At 34.0% G+C, this 23,692-nt stretch overlaps 1 protein-coding gene across 1 annotated transcript in view; it reads left to right on the forward strand.

Moving 5' to 3' along the window:
• The window catches only part of Usp32 (ubiquitin specific peptidase 32), a 172,815-nt gene that overhangs the window by 72,139 nt on the left and 76,984 nt on the right, over positions 1-23,692 (forward strand). Inside the window, exons 4-6 of the mRNA XM_005321537.3 lie at positions 4,709-4,827; positions 12,007-12,166; positions 22,536-22,667. Coding sequence (XP_005321594.1) covers positions 4,709-4,827; positions 12,007-12,166; positions 22,536-22,667 — 411 coding nt within the window. The remainder of the gene's footprint in view (positions 1-4,708; positions 4,828-12,006; positions 12,167-22,535; positions 22,668-23,692) is intronic.

Raw genomic sequence — 23,692 nt, forward strand, 5'->3', positions numbered from 1 at the left:
GACATGGATGAACCTTAAAAACATTTATTGAGTAATAAATGCTAGTTATAATATGCCACATTATGATCCCATTTATATTAAATTTCTAGCTTAGACAAATCTCTAGTGGCAGAATATATTAGAGATTGCCAGGGCTTGGAGGGTGGGGGAATGAGAGTGGGTTGCTACTGGGTAATAGGTTTATTTTCAGGTTATGGAAAATATTCTGGAATTAATGGTGATTTTTTTTTTAATATCTTTATTTTTATGTGGTGCTAAGGATTGAACCCAGGGCCCCACATGTATGAGGCAAGCACTCTACTGCTAAGCTATAACCCCAGCCCCATGTGGTGATTTTTGTACAATCTTGTGAATATAGTAAAAACCATTGTATACTTTATAAAGGTGAATTTCATAGGGTATGAATTATGTATTTGTAAAGCTGTGATTTTTTTTAATACCTCTATTTCATTTATTTATTTTTATGTGGTGCTGAGGATCGCCGCAGATGTGAGGCAAGCGCTCTACTGCTGAGCCACAACCCCAGCCCCAAAAACTATGATTTTAAAAGCATTGTAATGACACAGAAGTAACAGTCTAGTCTTTGCTTATTTCATCAGCCAAAAATGCACTTAATAATGTCTTATGCTTAATAATTAAAAGTTCACTTAATAATTCTTGCTACAAGTTTTAATTATTTTAATGGTTTTATAATTTCAGGAATTAATTTTATTAGATGAATTATCTAAGCTTAGAAGATGTTGGCACCTTTAAATTCTACTAAGAAGGGAAATTCTATTACGAGAGGGCATCGTTTATATGCATCCCCAAATATGAAAGGGGTAATAGTTGATTATTGTTTATTTGTATTTCCTGGGGTTTGGATTTATTTACTTATTTTAAAATTTCATTCATTTAGTTATTTATAAAGTCTTCTGTGCACTGCTTCTTTTCTTTGACTACCCCAGAGACAAATCTGGTTATTAAAATCATTTAGAGAAATATAAATTTCATTGATGATTTCCCTGGGGAAGTATAGAATGCTGTTTATATAAATAGAATGTAACATTTTGCTCCTTGTTTTGATTAGGTTTTAATCCTTGGTCACTGGATACTGCAGTTTTCTCTCCCTTTTTCCTCCCTTTTTACTCTACCTGCCTACGTTCTGTACCCAAATTTCAAATGTTGAGATCCTAATCCCCAAGGTAATGTTATTAGGAAGTAGAGCCTTTGGGAGGTAATTAGGTCATGAAGCTAATCCTAAGTGCCTCATTCATTGAATGAGATTAAGTGCCATTATAAAAGAAGCCTAGACCTCTTGCTCCCTCCCCCAAGTAAGAATACAGTGAGAAGATGACATCTGTGAACTAGGAAATAGTTCTTCAACAAACACCAAATTTGTTCACTCTTTGATCTAGAACTGTTTAGATTCCAGAACTGAGAGAATTAAATATTTGTTCTTTATAAACCATCCAGTTTATGGTAGTTTCTTATAGCAGTTCAAACAGATTAAGACACTGCCCTTAGCCTGGTTCTTCTAAATCTCTTATTATCCTTTTTCTTGCTTCTGAATCTAGGCTGTTCTTTTCAATTTTTTTTCAACATTTTTATTGAAGTATAATTGACATATGACAAAATACACTTAAATAAAATGTACATTTTAATCTGTTTGGCACATATAAATGCCCACTGATTATTTTACCATAATCAAGGTAATGAACATTAAGTTGATTTATGTGTTGGGATATAACTATGATCCTGTTTTTCCTTTTACCAGGCATAATGGAGCACACCTGAAGTCCCAGCAATTTAGGAGGTTTAGGCAGGTGGATCACATGTTCAAGGCAGTCTCAGCAACTTAGCGAGAACCTGTCTCAAAATAAAAGAGGATAGGATGTAGCTCAGTAATAGCGTATTTGTGGGTTCGATCCTTAGTACTCCCAAAACAGATAAATAATACCAAAAACCCAATACAGAACACAAACTGTCTCTAGGCTGCAGTAATTGAAAGAAAAAATTTTGAGTCAGATGTGGTGGCATACCTATAATTCCAGTTACTTGGGAAGCTGGGGGCAGGAAGATTGGAAGTTTAAGTCCAGGCAACTTAGGGGAGATAAAAGTGTTGGCAAAAAAAAAAAAAAAAAAAAAAAAGGCTAAGGCTCAGTGACGAGAACCCCTGGCTTCAAACCCCAGTACTGCAGTCAATCAACAATTATCAGTTTTTAAAATAAAAATTTGATGGTCATAAGCATGAATTTATTTATTTTTATTTTTTGGTGCTGGGGATTGAACCCAGGACCTCATTCATGCTAATAAACAAATGATGTACCATTGAAGTACTCCCCAGCTCACATAGGCATACATTTTTAAAGTTTCTCCATTTTTATTATGAGTGTTAATAGTTTTTTAGGGCTGCCATATTTTTTTTGTCTACAGCATTTTTTATTTGTTCTTTTTAGATATATACATGACAGTAGAGTGTATTTTTTGAACATTTATTTTTTAGTTATAGGTGGACACAATATTTTTATTTTATTTTTATATGGTGCTGAGGATCAAACCCAGTGTGTCATGAATGCTAGGTGAGTGCTCTACCTCTGAGCTATAACCCCAGTCTCAGTAGAGTGTATTTTGATATATAATGGAGTATAACTTTGCATTCTTGTGGTTGTACATGATGTAGAGTTACACTGGTCATGTATTCACATATGAACATAGGAAAGTTATGTCTGCTTCATTCTTTCTTTTCCCATCGCCCCACTTCATTTCCCTTTGTTTAATCCAATGAACTTCTGTTCTTCCCTCCCCCCTCTATAGCTGCCTTATAACAAAGCAGCACAGATCCGTGGCTTAAGACAACGGGTGTTAATTCTTTTATAGTTCTGATGGCTCTAAATCTAAAATTGAAGTTTCAGCTGGACCATCCATGCTTCCTCTGAAATATATATGGGAAAATCTTTTCTTCCTGCCTATATCAATATTTGGTATAGCCCTTGACTAATACCTGCAGCTTTCCAGTCTCTTGTCTCTCTCATCATGTGTGTATGTCTTTTCTTCTTATTATAAAGACACCAGTCATATAAGATTGAGTCCCACCCTAACTACCTCATCTTAATTTAATTATATCTGCAAAGATCTAGTTCCAAATAAGGTTACATTCATAATTAAAATCTATCCTATGTGTTTTGTGCTTTCAACCAACTGTGGGAAAAATAATGCATTTGTATTAAATGTGTACAAACTTCTTTCTTGTCATTTCTTTTTTATATGTACATGTTGTATTAGTTATTATAAGTAATGGAGATAATTTAAAGTATAGGGACATGATATGCAAAGGTTGTATATACGTATTATATCATTTTAAAGGAACTTGAATGGATTTTGATATCCTTTGGGTTCCTGGAACCAGTCCCACATGGATATAAAGGGGCAACTGTACTTGAAGATTAGGACTTCAGGATCTTTTACAAGATACAGTTCAACCTATAACAACAATATTTTAATCATATATATATCTCATATACTTTTACCTAGATTTATACAATCTTAACATTGTTATTCCAGTTTTGGATTTTTTTTAATATTTATTTTTTAGTTATAGTTAGATACAATACCTTTGTTTTATTTATTTATTTTTATGTGGTGCTGAGGATTGAACCCAGGGACTCACGCACACTAGGCAAGAGCTCTACCATTGAGCCACAACCCCAGCCCCCAGATTTTGGATAGAATATTAGACTGAGATGAAGCTTTATAAGTATTCCTGAATGATTACATTCTTACCCTTCAGAGAGATTATCACTCTCATGAATTTGGTGATCATTCATTCTTTATGCATGGCCTTATATTTTATGTTTTTTATCCTTAAATGTATTTTCAATTGGTCTGTAGATCCTAAATATTTTAATAAATCAATAGATTATTTTATAGTTTGCTTTTTCTCTGAATATTTTAAAATATCCATCTTGAAGAACTTAGTTTCTCTTAAATGCTAAATGATATTTTTTTTGTGTCCTTATATATCTCAGCTTCCTTTTTTAAAAAACTTTTTTTTAGATGTTGATAGACCTTTATTTTATTCATTTATTGATACGTGGTGCTGAGAATCAAATCCAGTGCCTCATGTGTGCTAGGCAAGAGCTCAACCATTGAGCCACAACCTCAGCTCTCTCAACTTCCTTTTTATCTTGTTAACAAACATTTATCTTTTTTCCAACTTTTAGTGAACATCTTGTATTTTATGCACAGGAATCAGAGTTTCTGAAGGATTGAAGTGAAATTACATGCAAGTGGAGTCTTTAGCATACATCTTCATCTTTACTAGATTTGGGCAAATTACTCTCTATGGTTGTTGCATTTATTTATACTCCCATTTACGTTGTATGAGACCCTTTTTCTTTCAGCCTTTGCTAACATGTGGTATTGTCAAACAGACATTTTTGCAGATTCGGTGTTTTCTTGTTTTTGCAGTACTGAGGATTGATCCCAGTGTTTCACACATACTAGGCAAGTGTTCTTCCACTGAGCTACATACTCATTCTAAATTTCATATCTTTGAAAGATACCGCATTGCCATTTTGTATTGCTCTTATTTTGGGGGAATAAGTTAATTTGTATTTAGAAAGTCTCAGCTCTAATAATCACTCAGTTATTTCTTTTCTCTCCCTACTTCTACCTGGGTATATTTGTTCTATTTAAGAATAACTTATTTTATCTTTTTTTCTCCTAGACATTTTTAGTCTCTTTTCAAGTGAATCTGGGAGCTATGTTGTACGGGAAGAAATGGAAAGAATGCTCCATGCGGTTGATGGTAAAGTTCCAGAAACACTCAGGAAGTGTTTCTCAGAGGTATATTTAAAGATGTACATTTCATCCCTTCTTGGTGTCAAATTGTTAACTCTTAGTTGTGTAATAACTCTATTCATGATGAATACATGTTTATGTTCAGAATATTCTTGGTGTTTTTAAAACATTTTTTATTTGTTCTTTTTAGTTGTACATGACAGTAGAATGTATTTGGCATATTATACATATATGGAGTATAACTTCCCATTTTTATGGTTGTACATGATGTGGAGTTACACTGGTTATGTATTCATATATGAACATAAGAAAGTTATGTCTGATTCATTCTGCTGTCTTTCCCATTCCCTCCTCCTCCCCCCACACACTCCCTCTCGTTCAATCTAGTAAACCTCCACTTCCTCCCCCCAATGTATTGTGAGTCCGCATCTGCATAATAGGACATTAGGCCTTTGGTTTATTGGGATTGGCTTATTTCACTTAGCATGAGTCTCCAGTTCCATCCATTTACCTGCAAATTCTTGGCTTTTTTTTTAATATTAATTTGTTATATATGACATCAGGGTGCATTACAATTCATATTACACATATAGAGCACAATTTTTCATATCTCTGGTTGTACACAGAGTAGAGTCATATCCTTTGTGTTTTCATACATGTACTTAAGGTAATGATAACCATTGGATTCTACCTTCTTTCCTACCCCTGTTCCCCTCCCTTTCCCTCCCTCCCCTTTCCCCTTTGTCCTATCTAAAGTTTATTTAATCCTCCCATCCCCCCCAAAAAAAACAACCACTTAGTATTTTAAAAATAATTGCCTCAACTGTTTATGCCTTTTATGTCTCAACTGCTGTTGTGCTCAAAGGTCCTCGAATCTCATTATATTTGAGATATGCATATATGGGATTTATATATAATATATATACACACACATGCTACATTTGTGAATCTGAAAATTCTCAATTCTACTGTAAAGACAACTGTTTATATTTACATTATAATGAAAAGCACTCCCATATTATTTAACTGACACCCACATACACACAGGATTCTGCAGAACCCTGCAATAGTGCTTATGTTGTGGGCTACTGCTTTTCATCATGGATATACAGGTATATCATTCATTGGCCTTGAGCCATTCTGTGATATCAAACCATTCTATTTTACTTAGTGGATTTGCATAATGAAATATTTGGATTGAAATTTGTCATCTTTGTTTTCAAAAATAATTTTCATTGTATCTCTAATAGTAGAGAACCGAAGAATAGAGAATTCAGGCATGCACCATTATGCCTGAGAAGCCAGGCATAATGGTGCATGCCTGTAATCCCAGGACTCAGGAGACTGAGGCAGGATCACTACGTCTAGGTCAGCCTTGGCAATTTAGCAAGACTCTGTCTCAGAATAAAAAATTAATGAAAGGAGTGGAATACATATATAACTCAGTGGTAGAGCATTTGCCTAACATAACATGTCCAAGGCCCTGGGTTCAATGTCCCTATCCCTCAAAAAAAGGAAAACTAAAGAGTGAAAACAAACAGTAGAGAATGTGCAACCTTACCACCCCCACCAAAAAAAAAATTATTTTATTTTTCTTTTCTGAGGTCTGCTATTATGTAAAAGTCCCTAGAGGTGGTAATGTAAAAACCCTTTTAGAAATTTCTAATCCTTTCATGGATTACTAATGACTACCTTCTTTCTTATGGGTGACTGTTTGACCTACTTTCATTTCTCTAATATGACAGTACTTAATTGGTCTTGCTTTTTTTCAGGGAATTCAGCTTTATGGTGTACTGCAGCCATATGCATATACCTGGTTCTAATATCTGTTTGGACTATCTATTTTAAACTACTTAGCATCTGGTTTGAGTTTCTTCTATGTTGATAGCACCTGGTGATTTCCCTTGTTTACTTTTGAACTCAGCTATGAGTTTTTGGTGGTTATTATGGTGTTACATTTTATCCAGCATTTCTCTGTGTTAGGTGTATAACACATAGGCCTCCTACATTTTTGGTTCTACCAGATTGACTGGAAGTTGCTGTCATAGTATTTCAGTACTTCAGGATAAACTGGACTATGGTTTCTTTGTCTTATCTGTTTCCTATAATAAAAATTTGCTACCATAGCCAGAAAAAAAGTAATTTAGTCTTTTCAAATCTAATTTGATTTTACATAAATATGCCAAACACTTTACTCTTCTGTTTCTTCAGGAAGAATATATAGTTTTTCATTTAAATACAGTTTATGCATATACTCCCATTTTATAAATGAAAATTCAATATGTTTGGTCACCCAGTTCCCTAAAATTAGGCCTTATAGCAGGCTCATGTATTAAGTGATGATTAGTCCTATAGGGAAAAATAAAGTAGAATGAATGGAATAGATGGTGATTGGGAAACAGCAACTGAGTGTTGCCATTTTATATAGGATGGTTAGGAAAGTCTGAAAGAAAAAATAAAATCCAAGCAAATAATTTATAGGAAATTAAAAAATAAAATCATGATGATACATGGGGGAATACCTTCCATGAAGAGAATGCACACAAAGGCCCTGAGGTTTAAGTATGCTTTTGCACATTCAAGAAACAATAACAAGATCAATTGATTGATTTATTAATCGATAGATAGATACTGGGGATTGAACCCAGAGGCACTTACTCACTGAGTCACATCCCCAGCCCTTTTTAATATTTTATTTAGAGACAGGGTCTTGATGAGTTGCTTTAGGGCCTCCCTGAGTTGCTGAGGCTTGCTTTGAACTACTGCCTCAGTCTCCTGTGCTTCTAGGATTATAGGCATGTACCACTGTACCTGGCAACAAGACCAATTTAGTTGGAATAGATTTAGAAAGGGAACAGTAGGAAAAAAGATCATTGAGGAGTGGAGGGTAGATTATAATGTGAGTTCTTTGAATTTTACCCTGAGTCAGATAGAAAAAAAATTTAGTGAGATAGAAACCCTGTGTTACGAGCAGAGGTATAATGTAATATAAGGATTTAAAAAAAAAAAAAACACCATCACTTTGTATCTTATGTGGAAGGAAGTCTTAACAGTTGAATTTGAGCTTATCCATATAGTTCAGTAATAGAGGAGATATCACCTAATCATTTAGAGTAGTGAAATAGCAGCAGAGTGATTAGAAGTTTTTAGATTCTGCATTTTGAAGGTAGATTTGACACATCGTCTCTTGTTTTGATTATGGGTTCATACAGAAAGTAGAGAAAGCCTAATATAGTGAAAAATTGGAGATGCTGTTAACTGAGATGACTAAGACTATTGGAAAAGGAGGCTTGGATATCAAGAGGGATTTAAGTAAACTTGAGAATCCTATAAGACACTGGTATGGAGTTGTCAACTGTGCTTTTACAAGTAAAAATTTGTTGTTCGCAGGAAGAATTTATTGGCTTACAGGTGAGGATGATCTCATCTAGGATATCCAGATTACCCAAAACAGATCAGAAGAATGACTCCTATACTCCAGTGCTTAGAAATTCGTAAGATAAAGAGGAATCAAAACAGGACCCTAAGAAAATGGCCTGTAGTATCCTGAAAGCCAAGTTACTCTAGCTACTAGGGAGGCTGAGGCAGAAGGATTGCAAATTTAAGGCTAGCGTGGGCAATGTAGTGAGATCCAGTCTCAAAATAAAAAATAAAAAGGGCTGGGGATATAGCTTAATGATAAAGTGCCCCTGGGTTCAATCACCAGTACTTAAAAAAAAAAAAAAAAAAGAGAGAACTTAACTATGTTAAACATATTGAAATGTCAAATGAGTTCACTTTTGACTGTTGAGAAATTGTTATTAGATTTGTCAAAATGCAAGTAGGTAATTGGTGTTTGGTCCTATACAATTGAAAAACAAATCACTGGAGTCAAGATAGAAGAAAAAAATGTGCTCATAAGAGGAAATTATGTTGGAGAGCATGAAATGTTTTAAAAGTGCAATTGTAGGAGGGAGAACTCTTGTTGTAATAAAAGATCATAAGGTGGAGGGAGGGTCATGGGTATATTCAGTGGTAGAATGATTGCTGTGTTGGTTATCCAACATCCATCCATCTCTCTCTCTCTCTCTCTCTCTCTCTTTCTCTCTCTCTCTCTCACACACACACACACACACACACACACACACGAAGAAAAGAAAAAAGCCTGTTAAGACTAAATTAGCTTTAATTGCAGTTCTAGAATTGGACAACCCTTTATTAATATAAATAAAATAGAACAAGTGTTATGATAGGTTTTATAGACAGAAAAGGGGCTGGAAAAGGCAGATTGGTCAAAATCACTTCCTTTGTAAGGTGAGAATAGGGCAAAGGAACGATAGAAAACTATCTAATTGGTTAACATCAGTGTACTTCAGGTTATCTTTTTGTGAGGAATAAAGCTGAGGGAACTTAATTGTCATTCAGTTGAAGCTGTTTTGGATATTTGATTATTTTTCTATCCTGTTTTTTTTGGGGGGGAGTGATACTGGGGATTGAGCCCAGGAGTGCTTCACCACTGAGCTATATCCCCAGACCTTTTATTTTTTATTTTGAGACAGCGTTTTGCTAAGTTGTTTAGGGCCTCATTAAATTGCTGAGACTGGCCTCAAATTTGCAATCCTCCTCTCTTAACATCCAGAGTCACTGTGAATGGCTTTATGCTGATTCTTTTCAAAGGTCAGATTTGGTTCGGTTTCTTGGCACTTTAGTATGAATGGCTCCATTTTGATTTTCATCTGTTCTTTTGGGGTCTAGCATAAGAGTTTATTCCAAAACAGTGGCCCCATATAATTTTTTTTTTAACATTGGGTTGGTGTTATTTTTAATGACAAGATTTTTTAAAGAGATTAAAGAAATGCAAGGTTTTGGAAGGCTCATATATGTAATTATTGGAATTATTACATGGCCTATGTTTAGTTAAAACCTAACACTGAAGAAGTAGGGTGTAGCTCAATGGTAAAGCACTTGCCTAGCATGTGTGTAGTCCTAGGTTTAATCCCCAGGGCCACAGAAAACAACCCAACACTGATAATGTTATCTGATTCAATTTTTTGATATATTTACCTGGTCTACTTTCTTAATAGTTTGTCTGATGATTGCATCCAGACTCTTGATATCCAAAATAGCATATTTTTCATATCCAGTTTATTTATATTAGAATAAATTTATTTGTACCTTCTACAAAAAATATATATATTTTTTTTAATGTGGTGCTGAGGATCAAACCCAGGGTCCTGCACATGCTAGGTGAGCACTCTACCACTCAGCAACAACCTCAGCCCCTGTTGTGTTGTTTTTTTATTCTTTAAGTTAAAAAACAAAACAAAACAAAAAATCTATGAAGAGAAGCACTATTACTAAAAGAAGGACCTAGCCTCTAAATTAAGTGACAGGAGCCTCAGCTTTGTTTTATGCTTTATTATTGGCCTTGACAGATGAAGTTATAAAGGAAATTCCTTTTAAAGTTGTATTGTAAAGTTGGGAGTTCATAACCCACTTGAATCAAACTGTGAAAGATGATGTATTAAGAACTGTGTAATGTTTTGAACGACCAACAATAAAAAAAAAAAAAGTTGTATTGTTTATTTTTTACTGTTTTTTTTTGGGGGGGGGTGATTTTTTTTTTTTTTTTAGTTGTTATTGAACACAATACCTTTATTTATTTTTATGTGGAGCTGAGGATCGAACACAATGCCTCACACGTGCTAGGCAAGTGCTCTCTACCACTGAGCCACAACCCCAGTCCCTTGGTTGTTGATTCTTAAAGTGGAAATTTATATCTGATATCATTTTTCGAAATTTTAGGAGTCTGTTGGTTTAATTGCCATTTCTGGTAAATGGCAGAAGAAAAACGGAGAAGACCAAATATATATTTCACAATATCATAACCATTAAGAAAAAAACTGCTACTTATAATTGAAGAATGCTAGTTTATTTAAGACTTATCCCAGTGTCAGAGATTTTAGCTATAAAAATGTACATCAGCTTTTAAAATTTATACTGCTAAGCTTCTTTCTAGACAGCTGTGGAGTAATTAAAAATATGGATCTCTCAACATGTTGGCAGTGTCCTCTTGTGTCCCTGCAGCAACTCTGAATGCTGTAGTTTTCCCTTCAGAAAATCAGAACTGTCAGTGTTAACTTGATTGATTGTATTGCACTGACATTAAATGTCTTGAAACTAATAGTCTAAACATATTGCTGTATTTACTAGGATGCTACTGAACAGTGTTTCTATCATATTTCATTTTTAGGTTATTATTTATTTCTATCCTTTAATACTTGTATTAGGATTAGACCTGCTAGGCTCCTAAATGTCTTTCTCTTTGTATTTCCATGTGAGTTTTTTCCTTTTTCTCTTAGAAATATCAAGCCTTCACTAAACTTAGGAGCTCTTGTTCAAGCTAAGGGATTGACTTGGACACCTATGTGATGCTCCTTTTCAGCCTGGTTGCATTGTTTTTTCCTCTAGAGATTCAGGAATACAAATATTTGGAAAGGAAGCTAAGAAATGGAGATCAGCTTGCTTCTTTTTGTACTCAGGTTGGCTTGTGAATACTTGCCTTCTGGAATCCTGGTTGTCTACTCCAGGAGAATTCCTGGATAGTTGTTTTTTAATTTGCAAATGAAACTTAAGAGAGTTTAAATTCTATACAGATTTAATTAAAATATGCTAATTAAGACAAATTTCAAAGTGCTAAAGAGGGGGAGATAAGGCAAGTGAAAAATTGGATTTATTAAACATTGAAAGAAATATAGCCTACTGATTTCAGGATATACCTTAGCAAATAAAATGTGGCTTCTTATTGACAATGACTACATCAATGAATTGATGAAATAATTTGCACTTAGCACATAGATTTTTATGCTGGGGCTGTAGCTCAGAGGCAAAGCACTTGCCTAGCATGTGTGAGGCATGGGTTCGATCTTCAGCACCACATAAAAATTAAGGAATAAAATAAAAGCATTCTGTCTATCCACAGCTATTAAAAAAAAAAGAAGAAGAAGAAAAGAATGGCCTCACACATGCTAGGCAAGCACTCTACCACTGAGCCACAACCCCAGCCCAAAGTACAGTTATTTTTAAAAACAGTTTGATTTCCAAGACTAGGCACCTTGTAGCATTATTTATATAATTCTTTCTTTGTAGATACAGTGTCAACTAATTGTAAAGTTTAGGCTGTGTAGGTTTTAAGTAAGATATCCTAAAATTTGACTGAATTTATTTTTATTGTTTTAATTTTAGGGTGAAAAGGTAAACTATGAAAAGTTTAGAAATTGGCTTCTTCTAAACAAAGATGCTTTTACCTTCTCTCGTTGGCTACTGTCTGGAGGTGTATATGTTACCCTCACTGATGATAGTGATACTCCCACTTTCTACCAAACTCTGGCTGGAGTCACACATTGTAAGTAATGGCGTTTCATTGTTTTCTGTTTATCTCTTAATGTAATTATCTGGTAATATTAGAATATGTTTTTGAAGAAAAAAATTTTTGTCAGTGCTCTCCCCCACCCATTATATAATAAAATGAAATACTGAAGCACATAGTAATTAGCCCTTGACATATTATTATCTTTAAGCTACGTTTGGTTACTTGTGATGCTACAACAAATTACCACAATTCAGAAACTAAAAAAGGAGACATTTATTCTCTCACAATCTATAGGTGAAAGTCAAGGTATTAACTGGACTGTGTTTCCTCCAAAAGAAGAATCCAGCTGTGCCCTTTCAAGTTTTTGATGACTGTAAGGATTCCTTGGCTTGTGGCAGCATCCCTTCATTCTCTCTTTCACATGGCCACCTTGGGGTATTTCTCTGTCCTTTCCTCTAATCATTGGATTTAGAGTGGTGCCTAAATGCAGGATTTCACTTTAAGTTCCTTAACTTATTCCATATGCAAAGTTCCTATTTCTAAGTAAGGTCACATTCTAGAGTTGTAGTGGTCGTGCATTTTGGTGAGACTGTTCAGTTCACTACAAAATCCTAATTTTTAATTTCTGTTGTTCTTTCTGGTAGTTTCAAAAGCCTGATTACAGTCTGCTTTTGCTTCTTCCTAGCACTGGAATTCCTTTCCCTTAGCTTCTACCTATTAAATTCTAGTCATCCTGGAAGACTTTACTGATATACCCCCTTCTGCCAGCATTTCTTTTTCACGAAACCTTTTCTTGCCTTCCTATCAGATATCATCTCTCCTTTCTCTGAATTTTCCTGACTACTTATTTATACCCTTCAATGACTTATCACTTTCTTCCTGTAGTAAAAGGATTTGTAGCATTCTGTTCATTCATATATCATCTCTCCTAAATCATAGGATCCTTTCAGGCAGAGTCTAGATGATGATGATGATAATGATGATGATTATTATTATTATTTCCTTCTCCCAGTGCCAAGTATAAACAAATATATGTTCACTGAGTAGAGAACCTTGGGAGTCAAGTGATATTTATATCTATTCCTTTGCATGACTTATAATCTTATACTAATTACACACTAATTACTTTCTCCGATTTTTATTCTATAGTTATCAGAAGTTGTGAATGATAAATTCTGGTAATGATTCAAATAGTTTTCAGTTCCCTTGTCTTTTCATTTTATCTATCTATCTATCTATCTATCTATTTATTTAATTTATTATTGCTGTGCCAGGAACTGAGCCCAGGGGCTCTTTACCACTGAGCTACATCCCCAACACTTTTATTTTATTTTTTAAATTTTGAGATAGTTTCTCACTAAGTTGCTTAGGACCTTGCTAAATTGTTGAGGCTGTCCTCAAACTTGGAATCCTCCAATCTCAGGCTTTCCAGTCAGTATGTTTACAACATGAGCCACCAAGCCCAGTTAACCTTTAAGAAACTGATTTACAATTTAAGTTCAGAATTCAAGTTTTTATGGTTTAGTGGATTTAAATTTTTAACTCAGGATGTTTACATTTTTCTATAATTACTTGGCATTTAAATACTAAGATTAAATTTCATTTTAAAAAATTTTGCTAAGTATCAACAGGATTCTTGATAAGTTAATCTTTAAAATCCTTTGTATTAGAGGGGCTGGGTTATAGCTCAGTGGTAGAGCACTTGCCTCACAATGTGAGGCATTGGATTCGATCCTCAGTACCACATAAAAATAAATAAAATAAATAAAGATATTGTGCCCATCTTTTAAAAAATCTTTTTTAAAAAAATCCTTTGTATTAGAGATAGACAAAGTTTGAAATAGGTTAGTACAGTTTATTACGTTCTTTCTTGTCTTCTCCCTGATCCATGGTATTTTGGATTTTTCTTGTAATAACCTATTCCTGTTCATTTTGCCGTTATTTAAGACACTCAGAAGAGACAGACCAAAACTCTAAATATAATTAATTTTAATCAGCTTTTCACAATTTTAAATGTGTGTATCCCATCCTCTGCTATTGTACATGAACAGACCTAGTCAATCACACAGACTTATATCCAGCTCTGAGTCCTCTCTTCTGCATCTGAAGACTCTTGCTAATCTTTGAAATGTCTACATTGTAACTAAATTGCCCACTAGTTCTAGGTTGAACTGTCACCTTTAACACCATTTGTTTGTCCTTGGAAAGCAAAATTCTTTCCTGTTTTGTTGCCCTTTATCTTAGTTCCTTCTGTTTTTTTAAACTTATTTTTTAGTTGTAGTTGGACACAGTACCTTTATTTCACTTATTTATTTTTATGTGGTGCTCAAGATCGAACCCAGGGTTCCACACGTGCAAGGCGAACGCTGTACGGCTGAGCCACAACCCCAGCTGAGTTCCTTCTATTTTTAAAAAATATTTTTTAGGGCTCACTGGTAGAGCGCTCACCTAGCATGTGTGAGGTGCTGGGTTCGATCCTCAGCACCACATAAAAATAAATAAATAAAATAAAGGTATAAAAAAAATCACATCAATCTTTTAAAAAGAATAGATTTTAGTTGTAGATAGACACAATAACTTTATTTTTTTATTATCTATATTTTTTATGTGGTGCTGAGGATCAAATCCAGTTTATCACACATGCTAGGCAAGTACTCTGTCACTGCCTCTGTCACAGCCTCAGCCCTTGGCTCCTTCTCCAAAATATACACTTGTTATCATTTTAGGACTTAGAGACAGCTTATTGACTTAGAGACAGCTTATTGACATACAGTGGTTTTATTCTTCAATCTTTTATAAGTACCTTGTAGTTGCAGATAAAATTGGTTGTCATGTACTAGTTGTGGTTGTGGTGAGCCATCTTAAGACTGACTTCAGTTGCCCTTGCAGATTCACTTTTCTGATTGCCTTTTTTCTCCACCAAGGACTTACAGATTATTAGTTTTTCATTTATCTTCAATAATGATTTCATTTGATCCAGACAAGATTATTGAATGATTGCCCATTTAGCAACAGTGAAATAATAGAAGTTTTAATATTATCATTTTATTATTAAGGATTAAAATTTATTAAGGATTGTTTTCCTTAATGTTGACCATATTCTGCCATAGAATTCAACTATGTGTGCTTATAATATCTTTCTTGTAAATATGTTTTCAGTAAATTAAAATAGTTTTTGGAATTTTCCCAGAATGTTATCATAAGCGTGAATAAGCCTGCTAACTTAAGTGATTTCTTGGAATAGTAGAATCTAGATTCTGAAGTAAATAGTGTCATATTTTGGTGAATTTTATGGCAAAGTAATTCATTTTTAATATTCTTCATTTTTTACTCAAGAAATTTACATTTCCCCTGTTTTATCATTTATTTTAATTGAAAATGTATATATTATTATGTTTTCTTCCACATTTTACTTTATAATGTTACAGCCTTCTTTAATTAGAGAAAAAAGCATTTCAGTGATTCTTAGACAATAAACTGCCTAGCAAATCTGTCTCTCTCCTTGATTATCTTATCTATTAGTGATGATATAAGGCTTGGAGCCATTTTAAGTAGATCTCAGGAGGTCATTGTTTCTAAGAGCAGGTTGTTTCCTCAAAAATATTAAAGAACTGTGTTACCATAAGAAATCACTTGGCTATTATGCCTGCTTTTTTTGATGAGGATCTCTTTCTGGTGTTAAAGAGCTATTTCTGCAACTGGAACCTTCCTTGAGTTGAGAAAAGAAGTTGTGTTTTCCAAGGAGACTGATAAATATAGTTTCCAGACTTAAAAAAAAAAAAAAATCAACATCAGGCTCCTATGGTATTGCCCATACTGCTAAAATTTAAAACTCTTTCCAGGTAGGTGAATATTTGTAGTAGATACTTCAGCTTTAAAAAAATGAAAGTAAGGGGCTGGGTTGTAGCTCAGTGGTAGAGCACTTGCCTAACACGTATAAGGAATTGGGTTCGATCCTCAGCACCACACAAAAATAAATGAGTAAAATAAATATACTGTTACAATCTACAACTAAAAAATATTTTTTAAAAAATGAAAGTAAAATTAAATTTTTTTAGTTGTAGTTGGACATTTATTTTTACATGGTGCCTTGCATATGCTAGATGAGCCCTCTACCGCTGAGCCACAACCCCAGCTCCAAAGTAAAATAGAATTTTTGGCATATTTTAAAATTGTTTCCCATTCCAAAGTAATTATACCTTTCCAAATGTTATCTCATCAGGAATTTTCAAGGTAGTGTTAGTTATTTGGTTTATAAAAGAAAAACTATATGATATAGTATATATTTCTATGTGAAACATTTTTTATTTTATCAGTGTTTCTGATGGTCTTGTTTCAAATTTTAAAATGAGCCAGGGCACAGTGGCGCATGTCCGAAATCCCAGCAGACAGGAGGATCTCAAGTTCAAAGTCCTCCTCAACAATTTAACAAGGCCCTAAGCAAGTCAGTGAGAGCCTGTCTCTCAATAAAATATAAAAAAAGGACTAGAGATGTGGCTCAGTGTTTAAGTGCCCCTGGGTTAAATCCCCAGTACCAAAAAAGTTTTTTAAAAATAATTTATTCTATTGATATTTAAAACTGTGAATTAAGCTGGGTATAGTAGTGCATTCCTATAATCCTAGCTACTCAGGGGGCTAAGGCAGGAGTAGTGCAAGTTGGAAGCCAGCCTCAGCAACTTAGCAAGGTCCTTAGCAATTTGGTAAGATCCTATCTCAAAAATAAAAGGACTGGAGATGTAGCTCAGTGGTAAAGTGCCCTTGGGTTTTATCTCCCATCCTGCTAAATAATCAAATTAATAAGTAAAACTATGAACTAGGATTTTGTGTAATTTGAGAAATCATACATTAGGGTAGATTATAGAATAAAAACATTGGAAATCTCCTAAATAGCCTGGGTGACAGTCAGTTAAATGAAAGTTTGATAATTAGTTATATAAAAACATGCAATTATGAATTCTGTATTTCATTTTTCTCAGCTATCTACAATTCTCAATGTTTTTCATCCAAAAAAATGTAATACGTTATAAAAAAGTAACAAATATTGCAAATGAAAAACTAAGCTAGTATTAGCAGCAAATTTTAAGCAGACTGGCAAAAATCAAAATTATAGCCTGGTGCAATGGCACACGCCTATAATCCCAGCAGCTGGAGGTGGGGGGGTTGAGGCAGGAGGATCGCAAATTCAAAGCCAGCCTCAGCAATTTAGCGAGGCCCTAAGCAAGTCAGTGAGACCCTGTCTCTAAAATACTAAAAAGGGTTGGTGATATGGCTCAGTGGTTAAGTGCCTCTGGATTCAATCCCCAAAACAAAAACAAAAAAATAAAATCAAAATTATAATGGTAATGGTGTTTTAGGATGGTAGCATTAGTTGTGATACTGATTTTTTTATACATTTTCTAGGTATTCAATAATAAAATTACTTTTATAATTAAAGTGACTTCTTAAAGCAATTATAAATAAAACAAAGACTTTGGAAGTAGCTTAATTTCTGCAAGGTTGAGACCTTAGTCTGTAGCATAGAGAAAAAGATGTTTGGTTTAGTGGTTGCACTAGGTGTTAATAAATTAACAGGTACTAATTTTCTTGCTCCTCTCCAAGGTTAAAGTGGTAAACTGATACAAATAATTAACAGTACAGAAATCTAATATAGCGTAGGTTGATTTCCATTTTTTTTTTTTGCTTCTTAAAATATTATCTTTAAATTTTGTCATTTCCTTGCTTATAATTGTTTTTAGTAATTAGTGGGTAATTAGTTCCCTATGAATTCCAAAATATAGGATAACTTTATTATCATTTTTTAAAACATTTATTTTTTTAGTTCTAGGTTGACAAAATACCCTTATTTTTTTTTTTATTTTTATGTGGTGATGAGGATTGAACCCAGTGCCTCACATATGCTAGGCAAGCGCTCTACCTCTGAGCCACAATCGCAGCCCCTTTTATCATTTTAGAATAATTCATTTTCATAGATTTTGTGGATCATTAAGAAAATTCTTTGGTGTAATCAAGTTATGAACTTTCCAGGAGACTGTTCTGTGTAAAATGGAGTCTAAGTTTGGTCAGTGTACTTAACCTGAGGTACATATTGTCAAGACCTTTTTGTTTTCTGCTATTGCAGATATATATATATATATGAGCTTAACAAATAATTTTTACTTATTCATTAAACATTTATTGATGAAGTGTTAGGATATAACTATGAACAAAACAGACCAAAAACTTGCTTTTGAGGAGCATGTGTTCTAGTTGGGAGAGATAGCAATCAAACAAATAAGCAAAAAGTAAAATTTATCAGATGTTGATAAGTATTTAGGAGAAATGTAAAGCAGAGAGGAGAGATGAAGGAATAATATGAGTAAATGGAGTGTAGTTTGTATCATTTGAGAATGTGACATATGAAGAAAAAATAAAGAGTTGTGGTACCAGATACCTTAAGGAAGAGTGTTGAAAAGTTCTGAAGCAGTGAAGTAGCATGATTCCGTTTATATTTTTCTTTTGAAAAATTTTTATTAGCAATTAAATTAAACCGTTTTCCATGTTTTTCTGAATTATCTGGCTTGTATTTGTTAATCTGTTTTGTTTTAAATGCCTTCTGATTGCATGTATGGATGATCTTAACTCCTTAATAGAGAGGAATAACTGATTTTCCTGTTTCTGTTCTTGCTGCCCATCAGACTAAAATCCTTACGGCAGCTTGTATAATCTGACCCTTATAAATCTCTTGACTTCATTCTCTGTTTCTGTTAATTTTCTCTTCCTCACTAACTCTTCTTCAGCCACTCTGGTCTTTCTTTTTCTTATATTTGCCAGTCATGCTCTTTCCTTTAGGACTCTATACTTATTCCTTCTACCTAAAATGTTTTTACTCCATGATTTATCCCTTTGCCACCCTCAGGTCTTAGCCCTCAAATGTAGCCCTTTCACTCAGCACCATCTTCTATAACTACTCTGTTTAAGGCCATGGTATGTTTCTCTCAAGGCCTTATTTAGGTTGATGGTATATCTCTTTATTTATTTTTAATTTTTATTTATTTAATTTATTTTTAATTTTTATTTATTTATTTAACTCCTCCCTGCTCCAGTACTGGGATGGAACTAAGGGTGTTCCATCACTGAGCTACATCTCCAACCCTTTTTACTTTTTTTTTTTAATTGGGGTCTCACTAAGTTGCCTAGTGTGCCCTTGAATTTATGATTCCTCTACCCCAGTTTCCAAGTAGTGTGCATCATCATTCTTGGCTATTTATTTAGATTTTAACATTTGTAAAGTTTCCTTATGAAAATCCCAGTTATATTGTTTCATTTTGGAGATTTATTTATTTGGGGGGTTGCTATTTTTGATATGCTTTTTCACTTTTCTATTATGTTATTGATATTATATAGGAAAAACTGATTTTTGTATGTTTATTTTGTATACCAGCAGATTTTGAACACAACTATAATTTGTAAATGGATTCTCTTGAGTTTTTAATATATATATTCTGTATACAAGCAAATTACCTTGCTTCTTGTCTTCCAATATTATGCTTTTATACTTTTATGTTTTATTACATTAGTGACAGTTTCCAGAATCAGGTTAAGTAATAATTGGAGGGAGGGATGTACTGCTTCATTTGATGAAATAGAAGAAAGACCTTTACTTCCATTGTGATAATATGAAATAACTACAGAAAACAAATAATCATGCTCTTCTTTAAAGCCATTAAAGATGTGTAGATGTAAGGAAATATTAAAAATCAAAGCCAAACTGAATTCCAGGGTGGTGATCAAAGATGTACAGTGCTTTCAATCTGAGGCCAGATGCTGGCAATAGTCTTTCCAGGGATGAGGAGAAGCCAGCCAATCTTTTTTGAGAAACCTCAGCTTTGAATCTGAAATAAAATCTCAAATGGAAAGATAATTCTCTCCACCCAGTAATTCTCTCATGTGGAAATTTTGTGGAGACTGGAGGCAGGCTGAAAACAAAAAAGAAATCTTATGATAGTAGAAAGGATCAGTGTTGCCCAAGGGTTATTGGGGAGGGAGGGATGAATAGGCAGAAGATAGAAGATTTTTAGAGAAGTGAAATTACTCTCTTTGGTATAATGATGGATACATATTATAGGCTTGTCCAAACCTATTGAATGAGTAATACCAATAGTGAACTCTAAAGTCCATAAAGTATGGGACTTTGAGTGAGAAATGTGTGTAGGTTGTAACAAATATACCATTGTTGTGTGGGGAGACTATGTAGGGGTGGGAGTATGTGCATATAACAAGTCTTTTTAAAAAGAGAAAGATCTTAGGATCTTGAAGTTTCTGGCAGGGCCTTACAATTTTGAAGTCTTAGCTCTTCAAAGTCTTTGAGTGTGATGGTTCCTTGGTTCTGAAACCTTGTTGTTTTGTGGTTTCTCACACTCTTGAAGTCTTGAAGTCTCCAATTTCAAAGTCTAATACAAGGATTGCCAACATTTTCTTAAAGAGGCAGATAGTAAATATTTCAGGTTTTGTGGATCATTGGACTCTGTTGCATTTACTCATTTCTCCATTGCAACACATTAGCAACCAAAAAAAAAAATGTAAATAAATCGGGTGGTTGTGTTCTAATAAAACTTTATTTTCATAAATAGATGTGCAACCCTCATGCTATGATAGTAATATTGTAGCTTCAGAAACCAGCGGTTTCAGGAATATCCTCAATAGAAACTGCACTCACTTTCAAATCATTTAAACCAGAGGTAAACTGATTTTAAAGCTATAACCAAATTCCTGCTAAGATAAATGATGTCACCTCTACAGAAGTACGAGGATATTTCTTGTTTTCTTTATACAAAACCAGTTTCTATCTGATGTCATTTTGTTCTTTCTGAAAAAAATGTCCTTTAATATTCTTTTTGGTGTAGTTCTGTTAATGATGAATTCTTGGCATCATTTGTCCAAAAATGTCTTTGTGTTGCCTTTATTTTGAAGAATACTTTCATAGATATACATAATTTCAGGCTTTTTTTTCTTTCAGAACTGCCACCTCTATGTGATTCCCTTATTATTTTTTAAATTTTTCTTGATGGACCTTTATTTTATTCATTTGTTTATATGCAGTGCTGAGACTTGAACCCAGTGCTTCATACATGCTAGGCAAGTGCTCTACCACAACCCCAGCCCCTGATTCCTCCTCCTTTTTTCAACTTTTTTTTTTTTTTTTTTTGGTTATACAAGGACACAATATCTTTATTTTGTTTATTTATTTATGTGATGCTGAGGATCGAACCCAGTGCCTCACATGTGTGAGGCAAGCACTCGGCCACTGAGCCACACCCCTAGCCCTGATTCCATTATTTTTAAAGAGAAATTTATTCTCCAGTTTGTGATATGTAATATATTTTTCTCCTGTCTCACTGCCCCTCCCTCCTTCTCTTTCTGCTGTGCTGGTTAAGCAAGCCCAGGGCCAGTGTGTGCTAGGAAAGTACTCTCCACTGAGCTGCATCCCTAGCCCCAGTATTTTCTCTTTTTCAGCAATTTGATTGGTGTACTTGGATCTGGGGGATCTTTTTTTACCAAATTGATTTGTTGTTTGATACTGGGCATTGAATGCAGGAGTACTCTATTACTGAGCTGTATCCCCAATCCTTTTTTTTATTTTGAGACAGGGTCTTGCTTCATTGCCCAGGCTGGCCTTGAACTTGCAATACTCCTGCCTCAGCTTCTAAGTCACTGAGATTACAGACATGCTTATCATGTTTTACCAAATTTAGAAGATTTTTCACTATTATTATTTCATGTATTTTCTGTTCATACTTTCATGATTTTGTGAAACCTCCTCCACCTCCTGTCATTTACTGACTTTGTTACTTTTGCTATCATATACTATATATATATATATTTTTTTTCCCGTTTGTTCAACAAGTATTGAATATATAAGTCAGTCATCGTATTGACAGGATGAATAGACATGGGTCCTCCTGTTATGATGTTTATAGTTTTACAGGAGAAAATATAAACATTGAAACTTTAAATCTAAATCTAAGGTACAGGTTGAAAATTAATGAAAATGAAAACAGTTTAAAAAGTGAGAGACATCCAAAAAAAAAAAGACTTAGTGTATAATATTTTACATGTTGTGTTGGATTTAAGCAGCATACTGAATGGGGAACTTATTATGATTTAATTTTCCTAAGACTTTAGTTGTTTGATTTTGTTTTGTTGTACTGGAATTGAACCCAAGGTCTTGCACATGCACGTCAAATGTTCTACCACTGAGTTATATCTGCAGTCCTCCTGTCATTTTAGATATAATAAATTTTATTGTTTTCTTTTAATCATAATTATTTTTAGTAATTGGGAAATTAAAAGGTATATAACCAGGATGAGCAAATTGCCAAGAAGAGCATTCTGATCTTTTATAATCTTGTTCAATTTGATTCAGTGGAAGAATCAGACATCATTGATCTTGAGAAACGCTATTGGTTGCTGAAGGCTCAATCACGGACTGGACGATTTGATTTAGAAACCTTTGGCCCATTGGTTTCTCCACCTATTCGTCCATCTCTAAGTGAAGGTAGGAATTATTCCTTTTATACAGATGTTTATTGGTAAATAAATATTCCTGAACCCATCTCTTATTTCTAACTCTAAAATGTTATATTCTTGTAGGTTGTCAAGTTTCTTGGAGATAGTATAGTCTAGTAATTTTGAGCTTCATTTTCTGTTTTGCTTTACATAATCAGCTTAGCTGTCTACACCTGAATGTCCTCAAACATAAAGTGATTTTGACCAAGTCAGTGGTTATGAAATTGTCTTCTAGTAAGGGATGGTGGTGGCCACTGAATAGGTGCCACCTATTCCTCTAAGATGCTTCCACTTTTTTTCTTTCAGATAAAATTTCACTGCTGAATTCCCAAACCCCCCTCCAGGGGAAAAAGAAAAACTACTAGACTAGGGCTAGGATGCAGCTCAGTGGTAGAGTGCTTCTTTAGCATATGCAAGGCCCTAGGTTCAGTCCCCTGTACCATCAAAAAGAAGAAGGAAACTACAAAACTAGACCATCTCAGGTTCAGTGTAGCTCTAAATTATTGCTATGACTTAAAAAAAAAAAAAAAAGAATACATGTGAGTGACATCATAAAAATCATCATTGGAATCTGAGTACTTGGGTTCTGCTTCTGGTTTGAAGTTTTTTTTGATTTTTGTTTTCTTTTGGTTGTTTGTTTTTGGTGTTTTGTTTGTTTGTTTTTGCAGTGTTGGGTATCAAACCCCAGGGCTGTGCACATGCTAGGCAAGTACTCTACCACTGAGCTATACCCCTAACCTGGTTTTGAAGATTTTAAAGTTAGTACTTTTGGTAAATCACTTAACTCCTGCTGCATTTCAGTTTTCTTATCTTCGTATGGATGATATTGGATTAGTTTCTTGAAATATATGATCTGTATTTTTTCAGATACCTCAGATACATCAGAAGTACTCACTAGGGGAGCCAGAGCAGATAATGCCCTAGGTTTCCAGCTACTTCAGCAGTCAGTTGTATTTTTACCTTTTTAGAATTATAGATTGATTTCATTTGAACACAAAATCATTCCATTTATAT

Source organism: Ictidomys tridecemlineatus, chromosome 3, assembly GCF_052094955.1.
Source record: "Ictidomys tridecemlineatus isolate mIctTri1 chromosome 3, mIctTri1.hap1, whole genome shotgun sequence".
In the NCBI taxonomy this organism is placed as follows: domain Eukaryota; kingdom Metazoa; phylum Chordata; class Mammalia; order Rodentia; family Sciuridae; genus Ictidomys; species Ictidomys tridecemlineatus.